Genomic DNA, 12,397 nt, shown 5'->3' on the forward strand with positions numbered 1-12,397 from the left:
AAAAGGATTTACATAAGTGTTCTCAGGCCTTAAGAGAAAATGAAACTTTAAGGCAATCCGTTGAAAGAAAGGACAAAAGTCTTACCTACATGAGAGCAGAAAACAACTATCTGCGAGTAGAACTGGAAATACTTACGGAACAGCACAATCAAGCTGCACCAGTGGCTGAGCCTGAAGCTCTTGATGCTATCACAGAACTAGAATTGGAGGTATCTCAACTGAACATAGTCAAAAATCATCTGGAAGATGAAATTCAAGACCATCTGAATATAATTGAAAATCAAAACCAGCATAAAATGCAACTACTTCAGTCTTTACAGGAGCAGAAGGAGGAAATGCATGAATTTAAGTACAAGTATGAGCAGATGAATGCTGCGCATAGCCAGTTAATTTTAGAAAGAGAGGAGGAAATTAAGAACTTGCAGAAAACTATTGAAGAACTAAAAGCCCAGTTGCCTGGAGAGAGAGGAGACGCTCAAACACTGAATTCTGATATTTTTCAAGAGACCAAAGTAAAAATCCTAAGAGAAAACGAGGTTCAACACTTCCAAGAAGAAGAGAAAGCTCTGCATTCTGCTGAACTAGCCAAAGAAAAACAGTCAATAGCTGAATGGAAGAACAAGGCCGAAAAGCTAGAAGGAGAAGTAACATCACTGCAGGAACGTTTGGATCAAGCGAATGCTCTGTGGGATTCTGCTTCCAGGCTGAGAGAAGACTTAGATCTCAAGGAAGAGCAGATGGCAGAACTGAAAGAACAAAACGAGCTCCGAAAAGAAATGCTGGACCACGCACAACAGAAATTGTCGACTTTGGTCAACAGCGCAGAAGGAAAAGTGGACAAAGTCCTCATGCGAAACCTTCTAATCGCTCATTTCCAGATAACAAAAGGCAAACGTCGTCGTGAAGTATTGCAGTTGATGGGGAGCATCCTGGACGTTCCAAAGGACGAAATGGAGCACTTGTTGAATAAAGATTATGGTGGTGTCAGAAAGTGGATGAGGAGTTGCCTTGGAGGGGCTTCAACAAGTGTCCCCAGCACACCTCCGAAAAGAAATCAACAACCCCAACCCGTGCTTCATAGTTCTTTTTCAGAACCCCTTTACCAGGAAATGTTAAAGATGGAGCCAAATTAAGAGCTGGCAGAAGCACCAACGGGAATCCACTCTTGGTCCCACGTTCTGCAGCGGTGCCTCTTAGTAACCTCGCTGGAGTTGGACTTGGTGGACCTGGGCGTCCTCTTTTCACACCCATTGCAGATTTCATGCCCACCTTTACACCGTCGCCAGTGTCCCTGCACAACAGGGCCAGAGCTGTACTCCAGGATCTTCTAAATATTTAGCATTATTCTAAAGAAGCCATAACCCTTTTTGATGTTTTACAGCATGGCCTTTTGAAAAAGCACGCATGTGCTTGTAGACAAAAAGAGAAAGCAAAACAGCTGGTATATGTAAGTGTATAGCTACTAGGTATTTTATTTTATTTCTTTAGTTGTTGTTGTTGTTGTGATTTTTTGCTATAGTACTTTTTAAAAAATTTGTTTTGTTTTTTGTAGCACTTTTTGTTTATAGAATTTTGTTCCAATGTAGCAGATAATCATCACCAGTTATCAATTCTGATGTACTTTTGTGAGCCACTGTACAGAGCAGCCTTCTTGAACCACTAGTTCCAACCTCACTTAATGGCATTAAGATAAAAACGATACATGCAATCACAGGAAACGAGAGAAATCCAACCCATAAGAAGGATGTCTCAGATTTAGAGTACATGAAAACCAAATATAATGTTGCAAAACGTTGAGAATATTTAGTTTATCCAAGATAACATTGTACAACTACCAAGCGAAAATTCCAATGGGGAGGACCTAAACAGGAAGCTTAGTGGATAAATTCTAAGATGCTTTGAATCCAAATTCTATGACCCCTATCCATTTTGCTGATTTCCATTTCTCTACGAAAGTCACTTCACATTAATTCAGTTTTCCAGATGATAAATATGTCCAGAAGGAAGAGTATTTTTATGAGGCAACCCCGAAGTGGGATCACATGATCCATTGCCAATGGAAAAGTTAATTAGTAAGAATGTATCATTAAATATCTGGACTGCTTATCTACCTACTATTGGGGGCTCTACAATCGTTCTTATAAACACATTTTATAAAACATTTGATCAAAACAAGTTGGGGAGAGAAATAAGCTGACAACAGTTTTTGGAAGATGAAAAGCTTTACAACAGGAGTAGTTATAACCTTTTGATAAATTAAGGTAAAAGATGAATCAAAAGTTTCTAGCTTAAGTAGGTGAAATCCGAGAAGCGAAAAAGCAGATTGCATAGCACATACTTCTCTGACACCCGTAGTTTCTAAAACCATTCAGAACGTTTTTATTAAAATTAATTTAAACAAAATTTAATATGTTTTTAAATATAAATTATACTATCATTTAATATAAATTAATCTAATTTAAATCAATCTAATTTAAATTAATTTTATTAGTAGTATTATTTAAATTTCTTTTATTAATACGATGGTTTGATTTAAATTTATTTTATTAATTGATATTGTTTATTAACTTATGTTAAATTATAGTATGATTTATATTTAAAAATTCATTAAATTTTATTTAAATTAATACAATTTAACAAAGTAAATTTAACATAATATAGATTGAATTATTTAATATTGACTATATGATTTAATATAAATGTCAATAAAGTTAATTTTAATAAAAATGCTCTTAGTTGTTTTGGAAATTACAGGTGGCAGTGAAGTATTAGCAATGTTATCTTCTTTTTTCTCCTCTTTGATTTTACCTAACTTAAGCTAGAACCTTTTGGTTTATCTTTTGCTTTACTTTACAAAAATAAAAAAAAGGAAGAAAAACACCTAGTAGCTACACACATATCAGCTTTTCCTTTCTTATTTCTAAATTTCACCTTAACATTTACATTATTTTACCAAAATTAAGATGCCATCAGTTGTTAGGCATGAACAAAATCACTGAAACAACAACTGGAGGACGCATCCCAAAGGCACATTGGCCAAGTATTCAAAACATATAAATGTCTGAGAACCGATGAGCTCTGATAGTAAAGTTTCCCACCTATGAAAAGTTTCCCAATGCTATGGAAAATGATGACATTTCTCTTTTTGTGTTTTTTAAGCTGAGAACCAACCTAAGGTATGTTATCAGAAATTGTATGTAACTCAAGTCTTTAAATTTCTTATTTTTCCTGTACTGCAGACAAAGAGGCTCACAATTCCTTGAGCTCTACTAGCATTTCAGTGACAGGAAAAAATTCAATGATGCATAGTTGTTTATTTGCATTCAATGTCTATCAATCTTACATACTTTGGGAAGGGTCACAAGCCACGGCCCTTATGCCTCCTGCTCTATTTCAAAGCCTCCAGCATCAGTTGCAACAATTCTAGGAAACACTGGGAATACTCTATGGTACAAAATGCACAATTACTTTTATTTGAAAGCATCTCTAAGACATGAGTCATTAGGTGACTTTCTTGTTCTAAGTAAATTTACTGAATTATTATTAAGTGATAACACGGTAAGCCAAAATGAAAAATGAAAGCATATGCTTCAAATCAGAGCAAGGAAGAAATAAGAAGGTATGATGTGTGGTAAAAATACATGAACATGCAAATATTATCCAGCCTTCTTACGTCAAATGTCCTCTCTTTTATTTATTTATTTTTTGGAGGTTACATTCTTGCATGATATGCATGGAACAACTTTTGGGGGGATACGATCAGAAATTCAGCACTAAAATCTGCCTTCCTGTAACATCACACGGCTTACTCCCGAGAAGAATATCAAAGTATATATTTGGCTTCGACTTGCCAAATTACTTGGAATCTTATTCCAGTAGACTTCACACGGTTGGGAAAAGCAGAGTTCAGATTTGTCATGAGAGATTTTTATATATTCTGCTCACTCCATTGTGTCTAGGTGAGCCTTTGGGTTTCAATGCCTGGAAACACACTTCTTATATTTCAGAATTGAAGAGCTCTTGGAAACGGCGACCTCACTGCATTCTTGAGAAAAATATGTTATACAGGTACTCAGAAAATTACAAAGATTAATCTAGATCCAAGGTTTTTTTAAGACAAGGGGTTTAATGGAGAACACAGCAAGATAGCCTTAGAAATTTCATACTCCCTGCATTCTTAGGAAAAGCTGCTATATTGTAAAGAATAACACCAAACGGAAAAGTTCCTAAGAAAATATTGTGCTTTCAGTTTCCTTGTCTCATAAATTTTATTAAAGTTTCATTAAAGACCCTGTATTTGCTAGCCTTTTTATTAAATACTTTTTTGAGATATTCTATTAATGTCTATGACTGGATTTTACTTGGTCTCACATGAATGTCGCTCCCTGTGACAAAGGGTACATGGGAGGCAGGCAGGATCAGCCTGTCCTCTCCGAGGCACCAGCTGTCCGAACCAGGCTCTGACAGAGGTAGTGAAGGGCACTAGAGTCTCCTGGACTGAGCGAGAGGGTAAGTATCTGAGTGATATTAATTGTGTATAAATGCCACATTTTTTTTTTATGCATTCATCTACTAAGTTGTTTCCACAATTTAGCTAATGTGAATTTTGCTGCTATAAACATTGATGCGGCTGTGTCCCTGTAGTATGCAGTTTTTAAGTCCTTTGGGTATAGACCAAAAAGAGGGATAGCTAGGTCAAATGGTGGTTCTATTCCCAAATTTCCAAGGAATTGCCGCCAAACTGCTTTCCATATTGGCTGCACCAATCTACAGTCCCACCGACAGTGTAGGAGTGTACATTTTTCCTGAAATCCTCACCAACACTTACTGTTGTTGTCTTCATCATAGCTGCCATTTTCAAAAATCGCTGACATTCTAACTGGAGGGAGGTGCAATTAAACCCCTATCTCTCACCATGCACAAAACTCCACTCAAATGAATCAAGGACCTAGGAATAAAACCAGAGACCTTGCATGTAACAGAAGAAAAAGCAGGCCCTAATTCCAATCATATGGGATTAGTCCCAAAATTCCTTAATGAGACTCCTATAGCACAAGAATTAAAACCAAGTATCAATAAATGAGATAGATTCAAACTAAAAAAGTTTCTTCTCCACAAAACAAACAATCTGGGAGGTGAATAGGGATCCTACATCTTGGGAGAAAAGTTTTGCCCCATCACACATCAGATAGAGCACTAATCTCTAGGGTATAGAAAGAACTCACAAATCTAAATACACACACACACACACACACACACACACACACACACACACACACACAAATAAATAAATAAATGAATGAATGAACGAACGAACGAATAAATAAATAAATAAAATAAAATAAAATAACCCATTCAATAAATGGGCCACGGACCTGAACAGACACTTCTCCCAAGATGATATAAAATTAATCAACAAATTTATGCAAATATGCTCATCATCACTAGCACTTAGAGAAGTGAAAATCAAAACTACACTAAGATTTGAGGTTCAATCTTAAAGGCTGAAAATGAGCATGTTTCACCTCTCTTTCTCCTTCTACCACCAAATCCTCATAGAAGTTAGAAAAGGACATTTGAAATGCTCAGTGATCCAAAATAAGAATGAGAATTTCAAGGACTGAACACAAAAATAGATTATGAAAGAGTAGATCAAGTTGAAAAGACAAAAGCAAACATAGAACGTGCAAGGAAACAGTTCACTTGCAGAAGCTGAGAGGTAACAGGCTGCTTCATGCTTTCAGTATTACATACCAGGGATCACAGAGCACAGGACAACAATAAGATAGTTATCTGGGGTACCACACCGTGGGGTACATAGAGCAAAAACATGGGAAACCCTGCAGAATAAAAGGCATCAACTGAACATCCCTCTCTCAGAACCCAAACAAGGAACCACCAACAAGCAGGGGGGAGGGATAGAGAAGAGCTGTGTAATGCACTTAAGAAGCCTGACTGAGGAGCTATACCAAGAAGTTGTACCATGCACACAAAACTACATATCATGTTCAAACACACAGGCTACAGCCACCAAAATTTACCATGCCCTAGACCACAATGAAAACGCCAGCCAATTCCGTAAAGGTGTTATCACACAGGCTGCAATTCCTTGTGCATCTAAAATTAGAAGAATTTTGACTCCTCAAAAAAAAAAAAAAAAATTCCATATACAATGAAATTAGGGCCATAGAAACAATTCCAAATAATTGTTAGATTAAAGCAAAAATCAAGATGGAATTAAATTAAAATACTATAATGGCAGAAGCAACAGGGATTTTAGATATATGTATTTGAAAAGAGATTGAAATCAAACGGCATATGCTTTTAACATAAAAACATAAGAAAATACCTGGATACTGGATAAAATAATGTAAATGTTAAGGCAAAATTTAGAAAAAAACAAAGGAAAAGCTGATGTGTGTAGCTACTGGGTGTTTTGTCTTCCCATTTTTATCTTGGTAAATTAAGATAAAAGATAAACAAAAGTTTCTAGCTTAAGTTAGGCAAAATGAGAGAGCAGACAAAAGTAGAATATATAGCTAATATTTCTCTGATACCTGTAGTTTCTAAAACCACTAAGTGGATTTTTATTAAAATTAATCTTATTAATATTTTTATTATATAGTTCATATTAAATGATTTAATCTATATTAAATGTTATTTAAATTGACTTTGTTAAATTGTATTAATTTAAATGAAATTTAATGAATTTTTAGTATACCGATTTTAAGTCCTTTAGTTATAAACCAATGAGTGGGACAGCTGGGTCAAATGGTGCTTCCGATCCCAGTTTTCCGAGGAATTTTCATACTGCTTTTCAGACTGGCTGCATCAATTTGCAGTGCCACCAGCAATGTATACGTGTACCTTTTTCCTCCACATCCTCGCCAACATTTATTGTTACTTATATTCTTGATGATTGCCATTCTGATTGAAGTGAGATGAAATCTTAGAGTAGTTTTGATTTGCATCTCTCTCATTACTAGTGAAGTTGAACATTTTTTCATATATGTATTGATTGATTGTATTGCTTCTTCTGTGAAGTGTCTGTTCAATACCTTGCCCTTTACATTAAAATAAATAATATATATATATATATATATATATATATATATATATATATATATATATATATATATTGTTTATTGCTGGCAAAAATAGAGTATCATTGAATAGTTCCAAAGTTTAGAGACTTCTAAAAAAGTGGCTTTTATAGACTTTCATGAGTTGAAAACTAGTTGTATTTCTAATAGGGTGGAGCTCAGTAATCACTATGTTGCCATCAAGAAAGCCCGGCAGATGTTTGCCCAGTGGAATGAAAGAAAAAAAAAAAAAAAAACCAGAATTGAGAACATCATCCAGGCAAATCAGTAGGCAACTGATTCTAGTTCGAGGTAGACAATTAATCTGTTGAAGAATTTTCAACTATTGTGATAAAATAAATAAAAAATAAAACACTCATATTCTCTTATAAAGGCTGAAAAAAATCTTCTGTGGAATTATATTTGGAAGCTCTCCTCCCTGCCCAGCAAAAATCCTCTGTGGTCACATCCTCACAATTCAATAAAAAAGGAAAAAATTCAACAACAAACGAGAGAATAAATGTACTTCTAACAGACAACAAACATTGCTTGATCCAAAGTAGCAAAGGCTTTCTTTAACTATTTAAAAGGCTTTCTAATTCTCCCTTGGAAAGCCAACTCTCCCTGAGCTCTCATTTAACTAGCAGTTCTATTTCAGAAAAAAATACAAGGAACACTCCAAAATAAAATAAATAAGACTTTTTTTTTTTTTGCCTAAAACAATAAAGTCAAGTTTAGTTGGTTTATGTTTACAAACTATGACTATTTTAACTAGCAAAGAATTCAAGACCACATTGTTTTATCTGTCATTATCTTTATAAAAGGTCAACCACAGATTATATCCTAACTTTTACTGGCAGTGATCTCTGAACACTCCATGGTAAGATACACAATGAATCTATGAGAACAAACTCTGTGGAGCAATAAATCACTACAATTACTTTTATGGCTCAACCCTCAGAGGGCTCCCACATTGTTCATTTAATTATGCTGTTGCCCATCATCTTTATCAGGTTTCAAAGTCCTCTGGAATATAATAAAAAGGAATACTAAGGAGAGTGAAAAAAAATGTAGTACTACATGTGGCAAAGCAAAAATGTGAAATATATGCCTTAAAAGTTAAAGTAAATAGTACTTGACAGTAGGTTGAGTCATTTTCAAGGTATAAGATAACTCTAAAATTTTTTTTTGGGGGGGGCATGTACAAAGGATTAAACTCAGGGCACATGACCACTGAGCCACCTCCTCAGCCCTGTTTTGTATTTTATTTAGAGACCGGGTCTCAATGAGATGCTTAGGGCCTCGCTTTTGCTGAAGCTGGATTTGGATTTGCAGTCCTCCTGCCTCAGCTTCCCAACCTGCTGGGATTACGGGCATGCACCACTGCATCTGGCTTGAAATAGTTCTAAATTTTGACAACTGTAAGAACAGAGAGCCTCAGGGGAGTTGTTTCTCTTCTCTAGGATTTTCTTTCCTCACTTGAAAATGGGTTAAATGAGCATTTCAAGAGTAAGAATCAGGGGGCTAGGATTGCAGCTCAGTGGTAGAGCGCTTGCCTAGCATGTGTGAGGCACTGGGTTCAAAGTTCAGCACCACATAACAAAGTAGCAAATATTTACAACTAAGAAGAATATGTGTGTGTATATGTGTGTGTATTCTTCTTTATATGTATATGTGTGTGTGTATATACACACACACACACACATATGAGGAGTAAGCATCAGCGGCCAATCCCCTCTCCTAATCTTTCTTGCCCTGTCCACAGTATTTCACCCAGTGAGCAAATTCCTCCTGGCAAACACTGTTTTTTATTTTGTTTTATTTTTTCACCTGGTTTCCACCACCCACACTCGTTCTTCACTTGTTCGTCTCCTTCACTGGTTGCTCTTCTCTCCAACCTCTACTCTTTTGGTGGTCCCATCCAGTGTTACAACTTTAATATCCACCAGTAATTTCCTGCTCTCAGGGCCTCTGGGCTGGTTAATAGATCCCTTCAATGAAACACATGAAACACACCAACTATCTAGTCTCTATCTCTCACCCCAAACCCTAGATTGTTTTAAAAATAAAAACAAAATGAAACAAACAAACAAAAAGACGAGAGAGTTGGAATATGTGATCATGTTCTGGCCATTCTTTTGATATAATGCTGATTTGATCACATTCAATTCTTTGATTTAAAAGCTGGACATATGGAAAAAATTGCTGCTTTACCAAATCAGATTTCATTTTTCAAATACAGTGTGGAAGCAGTCATAATATTTTCACTCAAATTTTGGATTTAGAAAGCAAAAAAATTATTCAGTAACTTGAGTTGAGCTGTCCAGTTTGGTTCTTTATTGTTGTATTGTTCTCCTTTCAGCTAGGTAATCAGTCAGTAGGACCGAGTTTTATCAATTAACATTGTTAAATTATCTGTTAGATTATCATTAAGTTATTAGTTCCTTTCCAATATGTATACGGTTTCCATATTGTTAAATCCTGCTTCAGATTAAGGCTAGTAATAGTTGCTGTCACTGTTAATACAACATAATATGGGTGATGGTGACTAAAATAAAATTACTGTCACTACTAATCATCACACAAAAACAAACTTAAGTTTAACCTGCCAGCAACCCAGGAGGCTGAGCCAGGAGGATCACAAGTATCTGCCATTTAGTAAGACCCTGCCTCATCATAAATAATAATAACAATAATAAAAGGGCTAGGAGTGTAGTTCAAGGACAAGGTGCTGCTGGATTCAATCTCTAGTATGAAGAAAGAATAAAATTAACCTGGTCAATATGTTGCATATAAATTGTTCAATACTGGATAGATCCCCAAAATAGCAGGTGGCAACATATCATTAAGTCACTTTCCAGAAAGACCTACAGAACAGGTTACCAATGTGCCCAAATCAATGCTTGCATCAATGCTGAGGCCCTGATTAATTCTTGTGACTCAGAGCTTTCCAGATCTCTTTAGGAAAGTGTCCTCTGTTCTCCACAGTTAGCTGTGGCAGTGCTTTCCTTCCTGGGAAGCATGTAGCTTAGAGGCTCTTACAGTCAAATTAGAATCCACTACTGCAGGGGATGAGGGTGCACAGCTGGGGTCCCAGCTATTCCTTGTCCTTTCAGACTTACTGGTAAGGTCTATTTCCTCTTCAAGTCATTGATGCTTCTCTCTTATGACTTCTGTTATTTTGCTAGGAATGAAAGTTTACATTAAAGAGCAGTTCGGATGAACAGTATGCCCAGCAAACTTCTCATTCTTGTGCGTTTCACTGTCAAACATTAAACTATAAGGAGTTAACTCATGATATAAAATAATACATGTGAGTGTAACAATGTTCATTGTACTCAATTTGCAAACTATTAAAGGGTGAGTAACTACATCTCTTACTGGTCCAACAGCTCATCTGTGTTTCTATGACCCAAAGCCTCTGTCTGGACCTGAACAAATAGAAGTTACTCTCTACTCATTGCAATAAAGCAGCCAGAGTTGCTATAGCCACATCCTTTCTCTCTTTAGCAATTGTTTTGAATTCCAAAACTCTTTTGCCTCAAGAAATCAAAAGACACCAGGTGCAGTGGCACACTCTTATAATTCCAGTTACTCTGGAAGCTGAGGCAGGAGGATGGCAAGTTCAAGGTCAGCCTGAGCAATTGTGCAAGACCCTGTCTTAACATAAAATTTTTGAAAAGGGGCTTGGGGTAGCTCAGTGGTAAAGCAGTAGCCTGGCATGCAAGGTTCTGGGTTCAATCTCCAATACCACAAAAATATGGAAAATAAAAAGTCGAAGGTTGAATGTTTAAGAATCTCTCTATAAATCTCCTTTGCCTTTTTTATTTTTTTCAACATGCTAATGACTATGTGACATCTAGATAGCGTGCGCTGTGTGTGTTTGTGTTTTTAAAAGCATTCTTCTATGAGTGTGTATTACTTTGAAAATGAGAAAAAAATACTTTATAAAACTTATACATAAAAATGAGACTTCTTCACCACCATCATAACATCTACCAAGTATTAAATAGTTATCAGGTATCATTCGACTTGCCTCTATCATCAGGAATCTTTCTATTTATATCCATTTATTTGTTTGCAGTGCTGGGGGTGGAATGCAGGGCCTCACACATGCTAGGCAGTTGTTCTACCGCTAAGCTATTGCACCAACCCCACCATGCACCTTAAAACAAACATTGCCAGGGAACCATCCTCTCCACTTTAGAGAAAATAAACTGAGATCCTGAGAGATTAAATAAATTTTCAAAAGAACACAGGAAAAGAAAAAGTGGTAAAAGTGAGATTCAAATACAAATTTCCTTCTCCAAAGATTGTTCTCTTTCTATCAGGCTTCTGAGGGCAGGCTGAGTTTTAGAATATCCACATAGTTTCCACTCCCATGACACATTTTAAAGAAAACTGAGGAAGGAAAATAATAATTAGTCATATGAAGGATGAAAAAAATAGCATGGAACACATCTAAAGGTTCTTGGGACTGACATGTGATGAGAAACTTGACTAGAGAAAACGAAGTCCTATAGGATTTAACTCAGGCAAACCATCGGCTCTATTATTAAATTACTTGGTGTTTCACAGCAAAAGAATGAAGATGAAGCTTATTTTTAAAAATACATTTTCCTACATGAACCAGGCTAGCCTATTACTACAGATGGATGTGGTAATTTCCAAAGAAGATTCCTCTGACAGCTCCAGAATCAGATCATTTCTGGAAAAGTTCAAGTGTATCCCTCCAATTGTAGGGGACTGAGTGGAGAAACTTATTTGTCATTGATTTGTGAAGTACTGAGTAAATTTCAGCTTCAAGCTATTATTCTTTCTAAGGTAGTCTCGTCTACATCAGTGGTTTGAAACTTCCCAGATACAAAGCAGAGTAGTTTTGCAACTGTGCTTTCTTATTCTGTATTATTTTAATATAACTAAGGCACTGTATCTATAACAATAGTTTTTAAAAGATGTAGATTTATATTTCTTTGTATATTAATTTGGGTCTTTCAGGGTTTAAATTCAATGCAGCCAAAGTAATTGGAAGACAGTAGTCAAGCCGGTTGCAATAGTGCACTCCTGTAATTCCAGATACTCCAGAGGCTGAGGAAAGAGCAAGGCCACCCTCAGCAATTTAGCAAGACCCTGTCTCAAAATAAAAACTAAAACGACTGGGGATGTAGCTCAGTTGTAAATTACCCCTGAATTAGAGGAAGAAGGAGGAGGAGGAGAAGGAGGAGGAGGAGAAGGAGGAGGAGGAAGAGGAGGAAGAGAAAAAGGAGGAGGAGGAGGAGGAGAAGGAGGAGGATGTATATTAATCTGGGTCTTTC

The 12,397-nt window shown here is 36.2% G+C and overlaps 1 protein-coding gene across 2 annotated transcripts in view; it reads right to left on the minus strand.

Moving 5' to 3' along the window:
* Positions 1-4,841: 4,841 nt before the first annotated feature.
* The window catches only part of LOC144250113 (heat shock factor protein 2-like), a 38,332-nt gene continuing 30,776 nt past the window's right edge, over positions 4,842-12,397 (minus strand). The window contains exon 6 of one of the 2 annotated variants that reach the window (XM_077792560.1): positions 4,842-4,948. In XM_077792560.1, the coding sequence (XP_077648686.1) occupies positions 4,904-4,948 (45 nt within the window). In that variant the 3' untranslated portion in view covers positions 4,842-4,903. Of the gene's footprint in view, positions 4,949-10,208; positions 10,267-12,397 lie in introns of those variants that run through there. The other variant, XM_077792561.1, reaches the window with a different exon arrangement.

The sequence above is a fragment of the Urocitellus parryii genome, chromosome 14 (assembly GCF_045843805.1).
Source record: "Urocitellus parryii isolate mUroPar1 chromosome 14, mUroPar1.hap1, whole genome shotgun sequence".
NCBI classification, from domain to species: Eukaryota; Metazoa; Chordata; class Mammalia; order Rodentia; family Sciuridae; genus Urocitellus; species Urocitellus parryii.